Raw genomic sequence first — 23,629 nt, 5'->3', positions numbered from 1 at the left:
GGATTTAGGTCAGGCAAGTGTGGGGGCCATTCAATGGTATCAATTCCTTCCTCCTCCAGGAACTGCCTGCATACTCTCCCGACATGAGGCAGGGCATTGTGGTGCACCAGGAGGAACCCAGGACCCACTGCACCAGGAGGAACCCAGGACCTCCTGCACCAGCATAGGTTCCGACAATGGGTCCAAGGATTTCATCCCCATACCTAATGGCAGTCAGGGGGCCATTGTCTAGCCTGTAGAGGTCTGTACGTCCCTCCATGGATATGCCGCCCTAGACCATCACTGACCCACCACCAAAACGGTCATGCTGAACCATGTTACAGGCAGCAGAACGTTCTCCACGGCTTCTCCAGACCCTTTCACGTCTGTCACATGTGCTCAGGGTGAACTTGCTCTCATCTGTGAAAAGCACAGGGCGCCAGTGGTGGACCTGCCAATTCTGATGTTTAATGACAAATGCCAATCCAGCTCTATGGTGCTGGGCAGTGAGCACAGGGCCCACTAGAGGACGTCGGGCCCTCAGGCCACCCTCATGAAGTCTGTTTCTGATAGTTTGCTCGGAGACATTCACACCAGTGGCCTACTGGAGGTCATTTTGTAGGGCTCATCCTGTTCCTCCTTGCACAAAGGAGCAGATATCGGCCCTTCTAATGGGTTAAGGACCTTCTATGGCCCTGGCCAGCTCTCCTAGAGGAACTGCCTGCCTCCTGGAATCTCCTCCATGCTCTTGAGACTGTGCTGGGAGACACAGCAAACCTTCTGGCAATGGCACATATTGATGTGCCATCCTGGAGGAATTGGACTGCCTGTGCAACCTCTGTAGGGTCCAGGTATGGCCTCATGCTACCAGCAGTGACACTGACCCTAACCAAATGCAAAACGAGTGAAAAACTGTCAGAAAAGATGAGTAGGGGAAAAAACCTGTAAAACCATTCCTGCTTTGGGGGTCATCTCATTGTTGCCCATGTAGTGCACCTGTTATTAATTTCATGAACACCAAAGCAGCTGAAACTGATGAACAACCCCCTCTGTGACTTACCTGACCAGATCCATATCCCAGGAGTGTCATTGACTTGATGCTAGACTCGGATTACATAGGGTTCCTTTAATTTTTTAAGCAGTGTATTTATTTAATTAGAGAGAAAACTACAGAGTGTGACAAGAAAATTCCATGAAATATACACAACCCAAAGATTAAAGTCACAGAAATATACCATGTAATAGCCAGAACCAGACTCATTTCAAGAACATCAAAAATACAAGAACCAACATAGCGTTGTTTCATAACTAGGGCAAGGCCCAAATCCCCAACCTCCCTCTTCACCCCTACATCTCCTTGTTCACCAAGCTTCCTTCTTCTGCTTCACCACCCTGTCACCCTCTTCACCTCCACAACCCAACCCCATGTACCCTCTTCACCCTCCTGGCCTCCTCTTCACCCTTCCCTTCCCCTTTTCACCTTCCCATCTTCCTCTTCCCACCCCCCTTTCTACATCCCTATTCCCCTTTTCACCCTCCTGTCCCCCTCAATACCCCATATCCTCCTCCTGTTCCCCTTCAACACCCCATCCCCCTTTTCACCCCACTGTGCGCAGTGGTACAGGTTTTTCCATATAAAAAACACATGGTGAGGAGGTCACATATCTCCTCCCAACTGCCTATCAACCCCCCCAAGTCAACCAATCAGCTGTGATGGAAGAGTTCTATTTTTGTCAAGGATTGTGCTGAGGTTTCTGTGTGTCTGTTCGACTTTTATTCATGGCGTGGCAACATTTTGTACATACAAGGATTGTGGAACATGTTATCATGTAGACCAGTGTTCCTCAACCTTTTTACCTTGGAGGAAACCTTGGCAAGAAGTTAGCGATCTCGGGGAACCCTTGAAAACAAATGTCACATCTACAGCTCTTGGAACATTGGATCTGATCAGTGAGCTGTAGATATAACAACAATTAAACAAATGCAGAGCAGCGCAGGGAAGCTGCTGTTGTAACATGCCTTTTCTCCTTCATACCTGCCAGCCTTCCTCTCGTCAATCCCAGGTGATATCACATACAAGATCCTGGGACAGACGGAAGAAGAGGACCTGTGTGGAACAGTGCAGTAATTTATAGTATGCTTCCCTGCACCGCTCTCTAAATCCATAACATAGTTTCTCAATTGGGGTTCCACTGCAAATCAATATTGTGATGGAGGTATATCCACCCAATATTGTTTTCAATATGCACTGACAGTGCGCATTGATACCTGATGCCTCCTCTGTAGCTGCGGCTCCTGTGAACTCGAGAAGAGTGCAGAGAGCGGGAACACGTGGCTGTATCAGTAGACCAGAGTTACTCAACCTTTTTACCTTGGAGGAACCCTTGGCAAGAAGTTTGAGATCTTGGGAAACCCCTGAAAAAACATCAGATCTACAGCTCTGGGAACATAGGATCTGATCCGTGACCTGTCGATATAACAATCAAACAAATGCAGAGCAGTGCAGGGAAGCTGCTGTTGTAACATGCCTTTTCTCCTTCATCCCTGCCAGCCTTCCTCTTGTCCATCCCAGGTGATATCACATACAAGATCTTGGGACAGACAGAAGAGGACCTCTGAGGAACAGTGCAGTAATCTATAGTATGCTTCCCTGCACCGCTCTGTGAATCCAAAAACACAGAGTTTCTCAACTGGGACTCCACTGCAAATCAATATTGTGATGGAGGTATATCCACCCAATGTTGTTTTCAATAGGCCCTGACAGTGCGCATTGATACCTGAAGCCTCCTCTGTAGTTGCGGCTCCTGTAAACTCGAGAAGAGTGCAGAGAGCGGGAACTTGTGGCTGGATCAGTAGAGCAGTGTTACTCAAACTTGGAGGAACCCTTGGCAAGAAGTCTGAGATCTTGGGGAAGCCCTGAAAAAAAAAAAAGTCTGATCTACAGCTCTTGGAACATTGGACCTGATCCGTGAGCTGTAGATATAACAACAATTAACCAAATGCAGAGCAGCGCAGGGAAGCTACTGTTGTAACATGCCTTTCCCCTTTCATCCCTGCCAGCCTTCCTCTTGTCCATCCCAGGTGATATCACATACAAGGTCCTGGGACAGACAGCTCTGGGAACATTGGATCTGATCCGTGAGCTGTAGATATAACAACAAACAAATGCAGAGCAGCGCAGGGAAGCTGCTCTTGTAACATGCCTTTTCCCCTTCATCCCTGCCAGCCTTCCTCTTGTCCATCCCAGGTGATATCACATACAAGATCCTGGGACAAACAGAGGAGGACCTCTGAGGAACAGTGCAGTAATTTATAGTATGCTTCCCTGCACCACTCTGTGAATCCATAAACACAGAGTTTTTCAATTGGGGCTCCACTGCAAATCAATATTAAGATGGAGGTATATCCACCCAATGTTGTTTTCAATATGCACTGATAGTGCCCATTGATAACTGATGCCTCCTCTGTAGTTGAGGCTTCTGTGAACTTGAGAAGAGTGCAGACAGCGGGAACACGTGGCTGGATCAGTAGACCAGAGTTACTCAACCTTTTTACCTTGGAGGAACCCTTGGCAAGAAGTTTGAGATCTCGGGGAACCCCTGAAAAAAAAATGTCAGATCTACAGCTCTGAGAACATTGGATCTTATCAGTGAGCTGTAGATATAACAAACAAATGCAGAGCGGCGCAGAGAAGCTGCTGTTGTAACATGCCTTTTCCCCTTCATCTCTGCCAGCCTTCCTCTCATGTATGTGAACGTAGCCGGAGGTGAGATCATAATAGCTTAGTGTAGTTATTGTATGACATAAAGCTACCATGATCTCACCTCCCGCTACATTCAGTCCCATCCAGCTGTGTGCTCCCCCTCTGTGCATCACACTGCTGACATACACTGATCCAGCCATGAGATCACATTCTATGCTCCCTCCCACAGTCTGTGATCAATACTGCCATAGGAAGTCACCTCCCCCCTTCAGCTCCTGCTCTCTACACTTCTGCCGGTGCCTCCCTCTGAGTTCAAAGGACCCGGGACTATAGAGGAGGCATCGGGTATCGATGTGTGCGGACAATACTGTCAGTCTTCATTGAGAACAACATTGAGCAGTATACATCTGCCACAATGTAGCAGAACCCCTGGGGACTTCTCGCGGAGAAACATTGACGTAGACAGTGAGTATGCTCAAGTTTAAGCTCCCCCACCCAAACTCACTGCCAATTTGTTCCCCTTGTAGGTACCCAAAACTGAACCCACTGAGGAAAAAGGATGAGTATGACTCTGTACTGTACTGCCTGGAGCACACTGGTGGAACCCCTGGAAATGACAGCAGAGCTGTGAGTGAGAGGCCAGAAATCTGCTTTAGGACTGGACACGATATGGATTCTTCTTCATCTCAGTCCTGGTTATGGTATTGCCAGTTGGGTATCAGAGTATTGACAACCTCAGGGACTCAATATTTTACAGGTATGGCCAATGGTGGGAATTGCCAAACACCAAACTAAGCTGCTCTGTGAAACCGTCTGGAGAAGAATAAGTGCGCCCTAAGACATTGTCACAGGAAGAGACATGAGGGGTCTAATCCACCAATGGTCCTCCATGTATCTCAGGGCTCCCCTACTGCTCCTGCAGGCCCAGGACCGGCTTGGCTGATGGAGTGAAGGATGATCAGTTCTCCGATCTCTGCTCCAGGGAATGAACCCAGAAGAGATGGGAACTTCATCACTTCCAGGTTCAAAACCGTCATTCCCCGGTCACTGCAGCTGATTAAGCCCGATTTGTACTTGATCAGCTTCACCGGGGTCCAAAGGTGACGTTGGTGGTCTATGGTCAACCCGGTCCCACAGTTCATCCACATCTTTGGTGACCTCTGACCTCATGAACTGTTTCTTCCATGATGAAGATCAGCCTTGGAGTATATCTGAGGTGTATAGCAGGGGGTGCTTCTTCCCCACATGAGAGCTGGGATGTCCAGCAACATTCATCTAGAAGACATTTCCCGCACACAAGGCACTAATACACCTCCAGGGTTGTGTGGGACCTCTGATGTACAGGAAGACAGGACATCAGTGAGGGACATTTCCCTCAATCAGGACAGGCACGTTGCTTCTCCCCCGTGTGCAATCTCTGATGTGTGAAAAGATGCGACTTCCCTGAAAAACATTTCCCGCACTCAGGACAGGAAAATGGCTTCTCACACTTGTGATGTATGACAATATCTGATTCTTGTACAAGAGATTTTCTGCACTCAGGACAGGAATACGGCCTCTCCCCTGTATGCAATCTCTGATGTCTTTCAAGATGCCACTTAACTGAAAAACATTTCCTGCACTAAGGACAGGAATACGGCTTCTCCCCCATGTGAGATCTCTGATGTCTGACAAGTTCTGATTTTTGTGCAAAACATTTCCCGCACCCAGGACAGTTCTATGGCTTATAACCTGTAAGTGATCTTTGATGATAACAAAGATTGGACCTATTTGAAAAACATTTTCCACACTTAGGACAGGAAAGAGGCTTTTCCCCCCATGTGAGACCTCTGATGTCTGTAAAGGTGTGGCCTATGTGAAAAACATTTCCTGCACTCAGGACAGGAATATGGTTTCTCACCCGTGTGTGATCTCTGATGTAAGGAAAGCTGTGACTTAACTGAAAAACATTTCCCACACTCAGAACAGGAAAACGGATACTCCCCAGTGTGTGATCTCTGATGATTAAGACGACTAGACTTATCTGTAAAACATTTCCCGCACTCAGGACAGGAATGTGGCTTCTCCCCCGTGTGCGATCTTTGATGTCTGGAAAGATTGGACTTGTCTGAAAAACATTTTCCACACTCAGGACAGGAAAAAGGCTTCTCCCCTTTGTGACACTTTTGATGTCTGTTATAACAGGATTTGTCTGAAAACCTTTTTCCGCACTCAGGACAGGAATACAGCTTCTCACCTGTGTGCGATTTCTGATGCCTGCTCAGATGTGACTTAACTGAAAAACATTTCCCGCACTCAGGACAGGAATACGGCTTCTCACCTGTGTGAGACCTCTGATGTCTGTAAAGAGTGGGCTTCTGTGAAAAACATTTCCCGCACTCAGGACAGGAATACGGCTTCTCACCCGTGTGCAATGTCTGATGCATGTAAAGACCAGACTTGCCCGAAAAACATTTCCCACACTGAGGACAGGAATATGGCTTTTCCCCCGTGTGGGACCTTTGATGTTTGACAAGGTTTGATTTTGCTACAAAACTTTTCCCGCACTCAGAACAGGAATACGGCTTCTCCCCTGTGTGCAATCTCTGATGACTGTAATGAGAGGACTTGTCTGAAAAACATTTCCCGCATTCAGAACAGGAATACGGCTTTTCTCCTGTGTGAGACCTCTGATGTATGTTTAGAGTGAGCTTCCGTGAAAAACATTTCCCGCACTCAGGACAGGAATACGGCTTCTCCCCCATGTGAGATCTCTGATGTCTGTAAAGATTGGACTTATCTGAAAAACATTTCCCGCACTCAGGACAGGAAACCCTCTTCCCTGTTGGAAGGCCGGCCCGGTCACTCACAGTCTGAGGTTCCTCAGGATATGAGGAATCCGATGGTCCATCTACACTGAGTGGTGCCGGATGGACATTGGAGGGAGCCGGGTTTTCTCCTTGACTATACTGTGTAATGTCCTCATCTTCTACTTTCCAGTCTGGAGACAAAGTGAGACAATCCTCTGAGGTTTTCCTCATCTCCCGGCCATGGACTAAAATACAATACAAAGACAAAGAGGATTACTAGACAGGAGCCGATTGGTTCCCCCAAACCACGACTCCGCCCACATCAGGCAGCTTGGTCTCGGAGCAGCTTACAATTCCACCCCCAAGGGAACTCAGAAATGGGTCAGTGACCAATCAGTGAGCAGTATGGGTGGAGGAATGGATTTCGTGTTCATGACCCACCTGTGCTGATCTCTGTAGGAGTGTCCTCCTCTATAAATGTCCCCGTTATTCCATCCTCCTCCATAGACTGCTGATCATCCCTCACATACGCCTCTTCTTCTTCTGATTTCACCTCAAATTCTATATCGATTGGATCTCCACTCTACATCAAGAGAAGGAGAGAAAATATCATCTGTAAGATAGAAGATTTATTATTGTGACATCACATAGAAAATCCGCACATCGTCTCCATGAGTCCATGTTCTAGATTCTCCGTCCCACCAACCTTGTAACAGTGAGGGATGGTGTGACCTTCCTGTGTGGAATCCCGAGAATACAGAGGACGGGGACATCTCTCTGGTGGGTTCCTGGTATTAGGTGACTCCATCATATCCTTGTGTCCTTCTAAAAACTCCTTCAACACTCCATACTCCTCATCCTCCTCTTTAACATCAATATTATCCCCGAGGATTCCACTCTGAATATATTATAAATAATATAGTTATACAATAAATGTTTTATAAGTATAACTACCAGAGATTGTCAATCACCTGCCTGATGATGGTGAGGGATGGTGTGATCTTCCTGTGGGAAATCTCGGAAATACAGAAGACGGGGACATCTGTGTGGTGGGTTCCTGTAGCTGGATGACTCCACCATGGTGTCCTGGTACAGATCTTTGTGTCCTTCTGGAATCTCTGACTCCTCCATCACCCCATCCTCATCCTCCTCCTCTTTTATCTCTTCTTTAACCTCAACTTTAGACTCTCTCAGGTTTCCACTCTGAATATATAATAAAAATGACATAAACGGTAACAATGCAGATAATGTACAGATCCTAATGATACTATCAGTGATTGTTCCTCACCTACCTGATGATGGTGAGGGATGGTGTGACCTTCCTGTGTGGAATCCCAGGAATACAGAGGACGGGGACATCTCTCTGGTGGGTTCCTATGACTGGATCCATCTACCTGATGATGGTGAGGGATGGTGTGACCTTCCTGTGTGGAATCCCAGGAATACAGAGGACGGGGACATCTCTCTGGTGGGTTCCTGGTATTAGGTGGCTCCATCATATTCGTGTGTCTTTCTGAAAACTCCTCCATCACTCCATACTCCTCATCCTCCTCTTTATACTCTTCTTCAACATCAAGATTATCATCCCCGAGGATTCCACTCTGAATATATAAAAAAAACATTCATTGTAACAAACATGCTGTGTATAAATCATAACTATCAGTGACTGTTCCTTATATACCTGATGATGGTGAGGGATGGTGTGACCTTCCTGTGTGGAATCCCGGGAATACAGAGGACGGGGACATCTCTCAGGTGGGTTCCCATGACTGGATCCACCTACCTGATGATGGTGAGGGATGGTGTGACCTTCCTGTGTGGGATCCCGGGAATACAGAGGACGGGGACATCTCTCTGGTGGGTTCCCATGACTGGATCCACCTACCTGATGATGGTAAGGGATGGTGTGACCTTCCTGTGTGGGATCCTGGGAATACAGAGAACGGGGACATCTCTCTGGTGGGTTCCCATGACTGGATCCACCTACCTGATGATGGTGAGGGATGGTGTGACCTTCCTGTGTGGTATCCCGGGAATACAGAGGACGGGGACATCTCTCTGGTGGGTTCCCATGACTGGATCCACCTACCTGATGATGGTGAGGGATGGTGTGACCTTCCTGTGTGGGATCCCGGGAATACAGAGGACGGGGACATCTCTCTGGTGGGTTCCCATGACTGGATCCACCTACCTGATGATGGTGAGGGATGGTGTGACCTTCCTGTGTGGTATCCCGGGAATACAGAAGACGGGGACATCTCTGTGGTGGGTTCCCATGACTGGATCCACCTACCTGATGATGGTGAGGGATGGTGTGACCTTCCTGTGTGGGATCCCGGGAATACAGAGGACGGGGACATCTCTCTGGTTGGTTCCCATGACTGGATCCATCTACCTGATGATGGTGAGGGATGGTGTGACCTTCCTGTGTGGGATCCCGGGAATACAGAGGACGGGGACATCTCTCTGGTGGGTTCCCATGACTGGATCCATCTACCTGATGATGGTGAGGGATGGTGTGACCTTCCTGTGTGGTATCCCGGGAATACAGAGGACGGGGACATCTCTCTGGTGGGTTCCCATGACTGGATCCATCTACCTGATGATGGTGAGGGATGGTGTGACCTTCCTGTATGGAATCCCGGGAATACTGAGGATGTGGACATCTCTCTGGTGGGTTCCCATGACTGGATCCATCTACCTGATGATGGTGAGGGATGGTGTGACCTTCCTGTGTGGAATCCCGGGAATACAGAGGACAGGGACATCTCTCTGGTGGTTTCCCATGACTGGATCCACCTACCTGATGATGGTGAGGGATGGTGTGACCTTCCTGTGTGGGATCCCGGGAATACAAAGGACGGGGACATCTCTCTGGTGGGGTTGGGTTAGTTGATGGCTCCATCATGATGTCCTTGTAGAGATCCTTGTGTCTTCATCCTCCTCTTTAACATCAATATTATCCTCTCCGAGGTTTCTACTCTGAAGATATAAACAATTCATTGTAACAAACATTCTGTGTATAAAACGTATATCAGTGATTGATCTTCACCTACCTGATCCTGGTGGGGGACGGTGTGAATGAATATCTGAGACTGGGGCCATGAAACAATTTACTACAATTTAAATTTTTCCCTCTTAACGTCTATTTGAATATTATAGAACACATACAAACATATTCCACCCGAATACAAGTCATATAATCCGTTAGCATAGAAGGCCATTGGTGGGAAAGGTGACATCTCCACAATGATGAGAATGTTTCGGCCCCGGAAGTGGGGGAATGTTTTGCCCCTGAAGGGGTTAATCTGTATATGTGTGTATCATCATCTGCTGGAGATAAAAGACGTCACAGTGACTATGGAGGAAGAGGACGGGCACACCGATGGAGGAAAAGGACGGACGCGACGATGGAGGAAGAGGATAACACAACGGGGTGTAAATATAAAATAAGATCTTATTACCTCCTATTTCTTCCCAATTCACCTCTTGCCCAGAACTTCCATCTTATACCAGACATCACTTCCTGTCTGTAGATGACATCACTTCCTGTCTTCCATAGAGACTTCCTGTCTGGGTAGAACTGAGATCACCCTTTGTGGAGCTCAGAGGAACTGCAGCCCCGAGAACCTTCTGGTAGTGTGACCCCGGCCTTGTGCTGGGTGTGTATGGACTGTAGATGCTTATAGATGGATAGTTGTCAATGGTCTCGGATTTGCCAGGACAGTCCCACTTTGTAACTATTTGTCCCACAATGTCTTTGTCCCGGGCTGTGTCCCAAGAATCACAGCATGACGTGTATGTGTGTTGGGGTCCAGGCAATGGGAGACCAATCGGTGTCCTGGATGGGGCTATAAGCGGCCAGTCAGCATGCAGTGATCAGCATTGGGCGGGAATCAGAGAATGATCAGGCAGAGACTTTCCTGCTCTCCGGGTCCATCAGGACACTGGACACATTGGGTGGAATGGGCTCTGCTCTGGATGTTCCTCCTGCGGTGTGTCTGGTGATGAGTCCCTGACTTCTCCAACCCTGCCAGATATATAGAAGTCATGGCTTCTACACCGAGTATCCCGTCCTCTGAGAGGTGGTAGTGCCTGGAGGAGGGGAGCAGAGGGCACTGAGTGGGGGATTGTATGAGAGTCATCAATGGCCCTGTGTGTGGTGGATGAAGGGGAATTGAGGGTGCTGTGTGGTGTCCCGGTGGAAGGGGGGTGGTGTGGCCTTTTCTATGTCCCACCACCTAGCTGAGGAACTGATCCCAACATCCTATCGGTACTAAAGATGTGATATCACTGCTAGCTGTCTTCACAACCTTCTGCCCCTCTCCACCCCCATTACTGGCTTGTCACCCATCCTCCTCTTCACCACTACGTCCCCCTCTCCACCTTTTTTCAATTTTCTGTCCCTTATCTTCACCACCCCATTCCCCTCTTTATCTCTCCATGCTTTTTTTTCACTTGCCTACCCCCCTATTCACCCTCTTTTCCCCCCTTCTGTATCCCTCATCACCTCCCCTTCCTCCTCTTTAATTCCTCATCCCCTATTTCTGTCCGTCCCTCTTCTTTTTTTTATTTTTTCCGAAAAGAATATACTGTATATACACTGCTCAAAAAAATGAAAGGAAGATTTTGAAAACCCATCAGATCTCAATAGGGAGGAATCTCCTGCTGGATCTCTATACTGACATGGACGGTGTGATGTGTGAGGAACCTAAGGACGCCCCATCGTTTGATGGAAATGAAAATGATCGACCTACAGAGGACTGAATTCACAGGCCCCCCCGAAAGTGAAGTGAAGAAATGATGCAGCAGGCGAGTCCATTTGGCTGAAATGTCATTGCAGCAACTCAGAATGGTCCTTAGTAGTCTGTGTGGCCCCCACATGCTTGTATGCATGCCTGACAACGTCAGGGGAGGCTCCTAATGAGACCACGGATGGTGTCTTGAGGATTTCCTCCCAGATCTGGACCAGGGCATCACTGAGCTCCTGGACAGTCTGAGGTGCAACCTGGTGGCATCGGATGGACGGAAACATGACATCCCAGAGGGGTTCTTTTGGATTTAGGTCAGGCAAGCTTGGGGGCCATTCAATGGTATCAATTCCTTCATCCTCCAGGAACTGCCTGCATACTCTCGCCACATGAGGCCGGGCATTGTCATGAGGCCGGGCATTGTCGTACACCAGGAGGAACCCAGGACCCACTGCACCAGTGTAGGGTCTGACAATGGGTCCAAGGATTTCATCCCGATACCTAATGGCAGTCAGGGTGCCATTGTCTAGCCTGTAGAGGTCTGTGCGTCCCTCCATGGATAGGCCTCCCCAGACCATCACTGACCCACCACCAAAACGGTCATGCTGTACCATGTTACAGGCAGCAGAACGTTCTCCGCGGCTTCTCCAAACCCTTTCACGTCTGTCACATGTGCTCAGGGGGAACCTGCTCCCATCTGTGAAAAGCAGAGGGCGCCAGTGGTGGACCTGCCAATTCTGGTATTCAATGGCAAATGCCAATCCAGCTCTATGGTGCTGGGCAATAAGCACAGGGCCCACTAGAAGACGTCGAGCCCTCAGGCTACCTTCATGAAGTAAGCTTCTGATTGTTTGGTCAGAGACATTCACACCAGTGGCCTGCTGGAGGTCATTTTGTAGGGCTCTGGCAGTGCTCATCCTGTTCCTCCTTGCACAAAGGAGCAGATACCGGTACTGCTGATAGGACCCTGTCCAGCCCTCCTAGAGTAACTGCCTGTCTCCTGGAATCTCCTCCATGCTCTTGAGACTGTGCTGGGAGACACAGCAAACCTTCTGGCAATGACACGTATTGATGTGCCATCCTAGAGGAGTTGAGGTGTCTGTGCAACCTCTGTAGGGTCCATGCTACCAGTAGTGACACTGACCCTAGCCAAATACAAAACTAGTGAAAAAGTCAGAAAAGATGAGAAGGGAAAAAATGTCAGTGGCCTCCACCTGTAAAACCATTACTGTTTTGGGGGTTGTCTCATTGTTGCCCCTCTAGTGCCCCTGTTGGTAATTTCATGATCACCAAAGCAGCTAAAACTGATGAACAACCCCTTCTGCGACTTACCTGACCAGATCAATATCCCAGGAGTGTCATCGGCTTGATGCTAGACTCGGATTACAAAGTCTTTCTTTCATTTTTTTAAGCTGTGTATTTATTTAATTAGAAATTACAAACAGAGTGTGACAAGAAAATTCCATGAAATATACACAACCCAAAGAGTAAAGTCACAGAAATATACCATGTAATACAGAACCAGACTCATTTCAAGAACATCAGAAATACGAGAACCAACATAGCTTTGTTTCATACCTAAGGTGAGGCCCAAACCCCCGGCTAGATTCAGGTAGTTCCACCATTTCTCATCCATACACCCACATGAGCAAAGGATGGGAGAGACCACACAGTCTACAGCATGTCAAATGGACTCAACAATTCATGAAGGTGTTAAGCGGGCAAAGTGACCCAGAAAGAGAGCCAGCTCAGGATTCCTACATGTCATGTTCAGCCCGTCCAGATATCTCAGTACTCCTCAGTGGTCTGAAAATGAAGCCAACATGCCCAACGCTTAGAGAAATGGAGGGCATCTCTGGCAATGTGAATCGATTCCTCCATTTCTGCTATGATATGGTTTGATGAGCTTGGTGTGGAGGAACCCGAGTTGCCTTCACAAAGCCTTGACCTCAACCAGTACTAGACCTCACAAATGCTCTTTTTAATAAATGGGCCAAATTCCCATAGACACGCTTTCTTGTGGAAGCTGTTATAGCCCCAAAGTGTTGTTCAGTTGTGTATCAATGCTCATGGTTTTGCAATGGTATATTAAGCAAAGTTGTATATTGTAGGTGTGATGGTCAGGTGACCACAAACTTTTGATCATATAGTGTACAAGGATTGTGGAACATGTTACCATGTAGACCAGTGTTTCTCGACTTTTTTACCTTGGTGGAACCCTTGGGAAGAAATTTGAGATCTTGGGGAACCCCTGAAAAAATATTCCGATCTACAGCTCTTGGAACATTGCATCAGTGAGCTGTAGATATAACAAACAAATGCAGAGCAGCGCAGGGAAGCTGTTGTTGTAACATGCCTTTTCTCCTTGATTCTCACTAGCTTTCCTCTCATCCATCCCAGGTAATATCACATACAAGATCCTGGGACAGACAGAAGAGGACGACCTATGGGGAACAGTGCAGTAATTTACAGTATGCTTCCCTGCACCACCCTGTAAATCCATAACACAAGGTTTCTCAATTGGGTTTCCACTGCAAATCAATATTGTGATGGAGGTATATCTACCCAATGTTGTTTTCAATACGCACTGTCAGTGCACATTGATACCTGGTGCCTCCTCATCAGAGGTTGGATGAGACTGAGTGTAGCGGGAGGCGAGATCATAATAGCTCATTCTCATCCAGCAGTTAGACTTTCAATCATGGCACAGTCATTAAATCCCTCCTGAGATGTATGCAAACCTGGGGGCCAACTCCAGGAAACGTCTGACCTCTGTGATTGACAACAAGGGATTTGTCACCAAGTACTAAGTCATGTTTTGTGAAGGGGATCAAATCCTTATTTCCCTCATGAACATGCAGATCAGTCATCATTTCTTAGACATGCATTTCTGCTGAATTTGTTGTTGCTATTCTGTCTCTCAGTGTTACAATACACCGAACATTCGATTTTTAGACCGATCTAATCAGTCTAATCCGCCAACAGCTCCAGTGCCAATCTTGCAGGCCTGGGACCATCCAGGTTGCTGGAGTGAAGGATGATCAGTTCTCCAATCTCCCCTCCGGGGAATGAACTGAGACGGGAAATTCATCACTTCCAGGGTCTTCATTCGCGGGTCGCTGCAGCTGATTAAGCCCGATCTGTACTGGATCAGCTGCACTGGGGTCTGGGACCGGCGTTGTTGATTGAGTGAAGGGTGATCAGTTCTCAGATCTCTACCCTCCAGTGGATGACCCGAGACGGGAAATGCTTCCAGGTTCAGAGCCGACATTCCCCGGTCACTGCAGCTGATTAAGCCCAATCTGTACTTGGTCAGCCACGTTGGGGTCCAGAGGTGACGTTGGCGGTCTAATAGACCCCTGATGTCTCATTAAGGAGAACCTGTCACAACAAAATTCTATGACACAGGAATGTGTGGTCCATGATGTGATATCAATAAAGTTAAGTGGAAGAAAAAAAAAGTGGAAACAAAACTAACGTTCCATTTTTAGGCTTTTTTCTGAACTAGTTGAATATTTTTTATTGATTTGAAATGGAAAATGTTGAGTTTGGGAACTAGATTCTAGGAAATGCATTATATAAAACATGGCCGATATTCATTAGAGCTGGACGAATGCTTCTCACATTTGTCCAATGAATTTTAAATATAGACCTCTAAGTGTTTGTGAAATCTCCCACCACAAAATGCACTCAGCCAATGACAGGTCAGGACGCCATTTATATTCTTCTCCTGCCATCAATGGCCAACCCGGTCCCACACTTCATCTACGTCTTTGGTAACCTCTGACCTCCTTATGAACTGTTTCTTCCATGATGAAGATCAGCCATGGAGTATATCTGAGGTGTATATCAGGGTGTGCTTCTTCCCCACATGAGAGCTGGGATGTCCAGCAACATTCATCTAGAAGACATTTCCCGCACTCAAGGCACCTCCAGGGTTGTGTGGGACCCCAGGAAGACAGGATTTCAGTGAGGAACATTTCCCTCACTCAGGACAGGAAAGTGTCTTCTCCCCCGTGTGAGATCTCTGATGTCTGGAAAGATGCGACTTCCTTGAAAAACATTTCCCGCACTCAAGACAGGAATATGGCTTCTCCCTCCTGTGAGACCCCTGATGTGTGACAACTTCTGACTTTTGTGAAAAACATTTCCCACACTCAGGACAGGAATATGGTTTCTCACCCGTGTGAGATCTTTGATGTCTGAAAAGATTGGACTTGTCCATAAAACATTTTCCGCACTCCGAACAAGCATACGGTTTCTCCCCCGTGTGATACTTTTGATGTCTGACAAGTTCTGATTTTTGTGCAAAACATTTCCCGCACTCAGGACAGTTATATGGCTTATAACCTGTGTGTAATCTTTGATGATAAGAAAGATTGGACCTATTTGAAAAGCATTTTCCACACTCATGGCAGAAATACGGTTTCTCCCCCGTGTGCAATCTCTGATGATTATAGAGACTGGACTTATCTGAAAAACATTTTCCGCACTCAGGACAGGAAACTGGCTTTTCCCCCGTGTGAGACCTCTGATGTCTGTAAAGATCTGGCCTTCGTAAAAAACATTTCCCGCACTCAGGACAGGAATATGGTTTCTCACCTGTGTGTGATCTCTGATGTAAGGAAAACTGTGACTTAACTGAAAAACATTTCCCACACTCAGAACAGGAAAATGGATACTCCCCAGTGTGTAATCTCTGATGATTATAAAGATTGGTCTTACCTGAAAAACATTTCCCGCACTCCAGACAAGAATGTGGCTTCTCCCCTGTGTGAGATCTATTATGTCTGTGAAGACTGGACCTGTCTAAAAAACATTTCCCGCACTCAGGACAGGAAAAAGGCTTCTCGCCCCTGTGATACTTTTGATGTCTGTTAAAACAGGACTTGTCTGAAAAACATTTTCCGCACTCAGGACAGGAATACGGCCTCTCCCCCATGTGAGACCTCTGATGTGTGACAAGACATGATTTTTTTCCAAAACATTTCCCGCACTCAGAACAGGAAAATGGCTTCTCACCTGTGTGAGATCTCTGATGGATGACAAGATCTGATTTTTGTACAAAACATTTCCCGCAGTCAGGGCAGGAATGTGGCTTCTCACCCGTGTGAGATCTTTTGTGCACATTAAGACTGGATTTAACACGAAAACATTTCCCGCACTCAGTACAGGAATATGGTTTCTCACCTGTGTGAGATCGTTTATGCGCATGAAAATGAGATTTAAAATGGAAACCCTTCCCGCACTCCATACAGGAGAACCTCTTCCCTGTTGGAAGGCCGGACCAGTCCTGCACAGTCTGAGGTTCCTCAGGATACGAGGAATCCGATGGTCCATCTACACTGGGTGGTTCCGGATGGACATTGGAGGGAGCCGGGTTTTCTCCTGGACTATACTGTGTGATGTCCTCATCTTCTACTTTCCAGTCTGGAGACAAAGTGAGACAATCCTCGGAGGTTTTCCTCATCTCCCGGCCATGGACTAAAATATAAAGACAAAGAGGATTACTAGTCAGGCCTGATTGGTTCCCCCAAACCAGGACTCCGCCTACATCAGGCAGCTTGGTCTCTGAGGAGCTTCCAATTCCACCCTCAAGGCAACTAGGAAATGGGTCAGTGACCAATCAGTGAGCAGTATGGGTGGAGGAATGGATTTAGTGTTCATGACCCACCTGTGCTGATCTCTGTAGGAGTGCCCTCCTCTATAAATGTCCCCGTTATTCCATCCTCCTCCATAGACTGCTGATCATCCCTCACATACGCCTCTTCTTCTTCTGATTTCACCTCAAATTCTATATCGATTGGATCTCCACTCTACATCAAGAGAAGGAGAGAAAATATCATCTGTAAGATAGAAGATTTATTATTGTGACATCACATAGAAAATCCGCACATTGTCTCCATGAGTCCATGTTTTAGATTCTCTGTCCCACCAACCTTGCAACGCTGAGGGATGGTGTGACCTTCCTGTGTGGAATCCCGGGAATACAGAGGACGGGGACATCTCTCTGGGAGGTTTCTCTCATTTGTTGGCTCCATCATACCATCACTGTGTCCTTCAGAAAGGTCCTTCATCACTCCATACTCCTCATCCGCCTCTCTATACTCTTCTTTAACAACAATATTATAATCCCCAAGGATTCCACTCTGAATATATAATAAGATATTCATTGTAACAAACAGATTTGTGTATAAATCAGAACTACCAGTGATTGTTCCTCATCTACCTGATGACGGTGAGGGATGGTGTGACCTTCCTGTGTGGAATCCCGGGAATACAGAGGACGGGGACATCTCTCTGGTGGGTTCCTGGTATTAGGTGGCTCCATCATAATGTCCTTGGAGGGATCTTTGTGTCCTTCAGAAAGCTCCTTCATCACACCAAACTCCTGATCCTCCTCTTTATATTCTTCTTTAACAAAAATATTATTGGTTCCATTCTGAATATAGAAGATATTTATTATAGAAACACAATTGTGTATAAATCACAGCTACCAATAATTGTTCAATATGTACCTGTTCATGTTGTGCATAGTTGTGATCCTCCTGTGTGGAATCCCGGGAATATAGAGGACGGGGACATCTCTCTGGTGGGTTCCCGTAGCTGGATGACTCCTCCATGGTGTCCTGGTACAGATCTTTGTGTCCTTCTGGAATCTCTGACTCCTCCATCACCCCATCCTCATCATCCTCCTCTTTTATCTCTTCTTTAACCTCAACTGTAGAATCTCTCAGGTTTCCACTCTGAATATATAATAAAAATGACATCAGTGGTAACAATGCAGATAATGTACAGATCCTAATGATACTATCAGTGATTGTTCCTCATCTACCTGATGATGGTTAGCGATGGTGTGACCTTCCTGTGTGGAATCCCGGGAATACAGAGGACGAGGACATCTCTCTGGTGGGTTTAGGTTACTTGATGGTTCCATCATATCCTCGTGTCCTTCAGAAAGCTCCTTCATCACTTCATACTCCTCATCCTTTTCTTTATACTCTTGTTTAACAACAATATTGTAATCCCTGAGGATACCACTCTGAAGATATAATAAAACATTCATTGTAACAAACCTGCTGTGTATAAGACAGAACCAACAGTGATTGTTCCTCATCTACGTGAGGGATGGTGTGAATGAATATCTGAGACTGGGATCAATCTGAAACAATTTGTTTTCAGGACATTTACTAAAAAATGACATTTTTCCCTCTTTCCTCCTATTTGAATATTATAAAATAAAGACATACATATTCCACTCCCCCCCACCTCCAAATGAATCCCCATCTCCCTAATAAAAGTCGAATAACCAGTTAGTATAGAAGGTGATTGGTGGGAAAGGTGACATCTGCAAATTAAGGAAATGTTCCAGCACCATAACTGGGGGAATGTTCTGCAATCTGGGTTCCCACACTATATATGTGTGTATCATCATCTACTGGCGGAAAAAGACATCATAGTGACTATGGAGGAAGAGGACGGCTGTGACGGTGGAGGAAGACTGACGGCCACTACTGTGGAGGAAGACCGACGGCCACTGCGGTGGAGGAAGACGACGGCCACGGCGGTGGAGGAAGACGACGGCCACAATGGCGGAGGAAGAGCACGGCCATGACGGTGGAAGAAGAGCACGGCCATGGAGGAAGAGGACAGGCGTGACGGTGGAGGAAGAGGACGGAGGTGCCGATGGAGGAAGAGGACGGACATGACGGGGGGTTACTGGATGTAAATGTAAAATAAGATCTTATTACCTCCTCTGCTTCCACTTCCAGCAATGTCTCCTCTCTACTTCCTCCCAACTTGCCTCTCTCCGGGATCTTCAGTCTTATACTTGACATCGCTTCCTGTCTGTACCTGACATCACTTCCTGTCTTCCATAGAGACTTCCTGTCTGGGTAGAAGTGAGATCACCTCTTGTGGAGCTCAGAAGAACTGCAGCCCCAAGAACCATCTGGTAGTGTGACCCCGGCCTTGTGGTGGGTGTGTATGGACTGTATGTCCTCATAGATGGAGAGTTGCCAGGACAGTCACAATTTGACCCAGGCTGTGTCTTGAGAATCAAACAGTAAATGTGTTGGGGTCCGGGCAATGGTAGACCAATCGGTGTCCTGGATGGGGCTGTAAGCAACCGGTCAGCATGCAGTGATCAGCGTTGGGTGGGTATCAAAGAACGGTCAGGCAGAGACTTTCCTGCTCTCCAGGTGCATCTGGACACTGGACACATTGGGTGGAATGGGCTCCGCTCTGGATGCTCCTCCTGCGGTGTGTCTGGTGATGAGTTCCTGGCTTCTCCAACCCTGACAGATATATAGAAGTAATTGATTCTACACCGAGTATCCCGTCCTCTGAGAGGTAGTAGTGCCGGTGGAGGGGAGTGGAGGGCTCTTGGTGGGGTGTTTGTATGAGAGTCATCAATGGCCCTGTGTGTGGTGGATGAAGGGGGATTGAGGGTGCTGTGTGGTGTCCCGGTGGAAGGGGGATGGTGTGGCCTTTTCTATGTCCCACCACCTAGCTGAGGAACTGATCCCAACGTCCTATCGGTACTGAGCATGTGACATCACTGCCAGCTGTCCACGTCTATTATTTATTTATTTCAAATATTTATATAACGCCGCCAATTTACGAAGTGCTTCACATATACTGTATATTATACATTCACATCAGTCCCTGCCCCCGAGGAGCATACAATCTAAGGTCCGTAACTCACATTCATACATACACATACTGGGGCCAATTAAGACAGGAGCCAATTAACCTCCCAGCATGTCTATGGAGTGTGGAAGGAAACCCACGCAGACACAGGGAGAACATGCAAACTCCAGGCAGGTGGTGCCGTGGTTGGGATTCAAACAAACAACCCAAGTGCTAGGAGCAAATACGCCCATGTATCCTACTTTGCCCCCCATAACCCTAAGGACACCTGATGTCCTCCTCCTCACCCCAATAATTACCCCCTTCTACCGCTCTCCACCCGTTACTGGGCTGTCCCTCCTCTTCACCACTACACCCCCCTCTTTGTACCCTTCTGCCCCTCTCTTCATTGGCCTGTCCCCCATCTTCACCACCCCATCCCCCTCTTCACCGCTCTGTCCCCCTCTTCACCTCACCGCCATTTTTTTTTTCCACTTGCATATTCCCCTTTTTCCCCTTCAGTCCCCCTTCTGTATCCCTCATCACCTCCCCTTCCTCCTCTTTAACTTCCCATCCCCCCCCATTCACTGTCCTTCCGTCCTATTTTTTTTTCATAAAGAATATATTTATTCAACTACAGAGTGTGACATAAATTCCATGAAATATACACAACCCAAAGAGTAAAGTCACGGAAGTATACCATGCAATAGCCAGAACCAGACTCGTTTCCAGAACCTCAAAAATACAAGAACCAACATGGCTTTGTTTCATAACTAGGGCAAGGCCAAAACCCCCCGGCCAGATTCAGGTAGCTCCACCATTTCTCATCCATACACCCACATGAGCTAAGGAATGGAGAGACCATACAGTCTACAGCACGGGTGTCAAACTGGCGGCTCTCCAGCTGTTGCCAAACTACAAGTCCCATGAGGCATTGCAAGATTGACAGTTACAAGCATGACTCCCAAAGGCAGAGGCATGATGGGACTTGTAGTTTCGTAACAGCTAGAGGGCCACCAGTTTGACACTCCTGGTCTACAGCATGTCAAATGGACTCTTCAACAATTCATGAAGGTGTTAAGCGATTAAAGTGACCCAGAAAGAGACCCAGGTCAGGATTCCTACATGTCGAGCCCATCCAGATATCTCGGTACTCCTCGGTGGTCTGAAAATGAAGCCAACGTGCGCAACGCTTAGAAAAATGGAAGGCATCTCTGGCAACGTGAATCGATTCCTCCATTCCTGCTAACCTGTTAATGCGGAGTATCCATTCTTTCAAAGTTCTTTCCCTCCTCTTTACCCCCTTCTCTTCTCAGCATCACCTCCCTCTTCACCCGTACACCTCCTTGTCCACCAAGCTTCCTTCTGCTTCACCGCCGTTACCCTCTTCATTTCCCCTGCCCCCCCCAGACCATCAATGACCCACCACCAAAACGGTCATGCTGAACCATGTTACAGGCAGCAGAACATTCTCCATGGCTTCTCCAGACCCTTTCACGTCTGTCACATGTGCTCAGGGTTAACCTGCCCTCATCTGTGAAAAGCACAGGGCGCCAGTGGTGGACTTGCCAATTCTGGTGTTCAATGGCCAATGCCAATCCAGGTCTATGGTGCCGGGCAGTGAGCACAGGGCCCACTAGAGGACGTCGGGTTCTCAGGCCGCCTTCATGAAGTAGGCATCTTATTATTTGGTCAGAGACATTCACACCAGTGGCCTGCTGTAGGTCATTTTGTAGGGCCCTGCAGTGCTCATCCTGTTCCTTCAGCAGATACAGGTCCTGCTGATGGGTTAAGGACCTTCTACGGCCCTGTCCATCTCTTCTAGAGCAACTGCCTGTCTCCTGGAATCTCCTCCATGCTCTTGAGACTGTGCTGGGAGACATAGCAAACCTTCTGGCAATGGCAGGTATTGATGTGCATCCTGGAGGAGTTGGACTGCCTGTGCAACCTCTGTAGGGTCCAGGTATGGCCTCATGCTACCAGTAGTGACACTGACCCTAGCCAAATGCAAAACTAGTGAAAAACAGAAAAGATGAGTAGAAAACAAAATGTCAGTTTTCTCCACATCTAAAACCAATCCTGTTTTGAGGGCCATCTCATTGTTGCCCATCTAGTGTACCTGTTGTTCATTTCATTAACACCAAAGCAGCTGAAACTGATGAACCACCCCCTCTATGACTTTTCTGACCAAATCAACATCTCAGGAGTTTCAAGGACTCGATGCTAGACTCGGATTACAAAGTCTTCCTTTCATTTTTTTAAGCAGTGTTTTTATTTAATTAGAGAGAAAACTACAGAGTGTGACAAGAAAATTCCATGAAATATACACAACCCAAAGAGTAAAGTCACAGAAATATACCATGTAATACAACCAGACTCATTTCAAGAACATCAAAAAATAGGAGAACCAACACAGCTTTGTTTCATAGCTAGGGCAAGGCCCTGGCCAGATTCAGGTAGTTCCACCATTTCTCAACCATACGTTGACTGAGTCCAAAAATCAAGTTCAAAATGATATGGTTTGATGAGCTTGGTGTGGAGGAACCGGAGTTGCCTTCACAGAGCCTTGACCTCAACCCTATTGAAAATGTTTGGGATATACTCAAAATGTCTATTGCGTGCCAGACCTTCCCGTTCAATCCCAGTACTAGACCTCACAAATGCTCCTGACTTCCCATAGACACGCTTTCCAGTGGAACCTGTTATAGCCCCAAAGTGTTGTTCAGTTGTGTATCAATGCTCATGGTTTTGCAATGGTCTATTTAACAGTCGTATATTGTAGGTGTGATGGTCAGGTGTCCACAAACTTTTGATCATATAGTGTACAAGGATTGTGGAACATGTTATCATGTAGACCAGTGTTTCTCAACCTTTTTCCCTTGGAGGAAACTCCTTGGCAAGGAGTTTGAGATCTCGGGGAACCACTGAAAAAAATATTCCCATCTACAGCTTTTGGAACATTGGGCTGTAGATATAACAACACTTAACAAATGCAGAGCAGCACAGGGAAGCGGTTGTAACATGCCTTTTCTCTATTTTTCTATTCAACTACAGAGTGTGACAAAAATTCCATGAAATATACACAACCCCAAAGAGTAGTCACAGAAATATACCATGTAATAGCCAGAACCAGACTCATTTCAAGAACATCAAAAAATACGAGAACCAACATAGCTTTGTTTTATAACGAAGGCAAGGCCCAAACCCCCAGCCGGATTCAGGTAGTTCCACCATTTCTCATCCATACACCCAAATGAGCAAAGGAAGGGAGAAACCATACAGTCTACAGCATGTCAAATGGACTCTTCAACAATTCATGAAGCTGTTAAGTGGGCAAAGTGACCCAGAAAGAGAGCCAGCTCAGGATTCTTACATGTCATGTTGAGCCCGTCCAGATATCTCGGTACTCCTCGGTGGTCTGAAAATGAAGCCAACATGCCCAACGCTTAGAACATTTATGGAGGGCATCCCTGGCAACGTGAATCAATTCCACCATTTCTGGAATTCATCACTTCCAGGTTCAGAGCCATCATTCCCCAGTAGCTGCAGCTAATTAAACCCAATCTGTACTTGATCAGCTACATTGGGGTCCATAGGTGATGTTGGCGGTCTAACAGACCCCTGATGTCTCAATAAAGAGAGCCTGTTGCAACAAAAAATGCTATGACATAGGGGTTTTTGGTCCCTGATGTAATATCAATGAAGTTATGTTGATAAAAAAAAGTGGAAACAAATTAACGTTCCAAATGCTATCCCACCTGCAGGCTTAGCACTGG

The 23,629-nt window shown here is 47.0% G+C and overlaps 2 protein-coding genes across 2 annotated transcripts in view; one reads left to right on the top strand and one right to left on the bottom strand.

The window, feature by feature from the left end:
* Positions 1 to 23,629, top strand: part of LOC149464993 (uncharacterized) — a 374,728-nt gene that overhangs the window by 117,557 nt on the left and 233,542 nt on the right. The window lies entirely within an intron of this gene.
* Positions 5,295 to 23,629, bottom strand: part of LOC149464999 (uncharacterized) — a 111,685-nt gene continuing 93,350 nt past the window's right edge. Inside the window, exons 20-26 of the mRNA XM_089673775.1 lie at positions 18,974 to 19,123; positions 18,058 to 18,264; positions 17,741 to 17,968; positions 17,452 to 17,664; positions 17,162 to 17,371; positions 16,897 to 17,038; positions 5,295 to 6,716 (exon numbers count right to left, since the gene is read on the bottom strand). Coding sequence (XP_089529901.1) covers positions 5,473 to 6,716; positions 16,897 to 17,038; positions 17,162 to 17,371; positions 17,452 to 17,664; positions 17,741 to 17,968; positions 18,058 to 18,264; positions 18,974 to 19,123 — 2,394 coding nt within the window. The 3' untranslated portion in view covers positions 5,295 to 5,472. The remainder of the gene's footprint in view (positions 6,717 to 16,896; positions 17,039 to 17,161; positions 17,372 to 17,451; positions 17,665 to 17,740; positions 17,969 to 18,057; positions 18,265 to 18,973; positions 19,124 to 23,629) is intronic.

The sequence above is a fragment of the Staurois parvus genome, unplaced genomic scaffold (assembly GCF_062004578.1).
Source record: "Staurois parvus isolate SC_StPar_1 unplaced genomic scaffold, SC_StPar_1.0 ptg000144l, whole genome shotgun sequence".
In the NCBI taxonomy this organism is placed as follows: Eukaryota; Metazoa; Chordata; class Amphibia; order Anura; family Ranidae; genus Staurois; species Staurois parvus.
The sequence above is the reverse complement of the archived record's forward strand: the minus strand, read 5'-3'. Positions and strand labels throughout refer to the sequence as shown.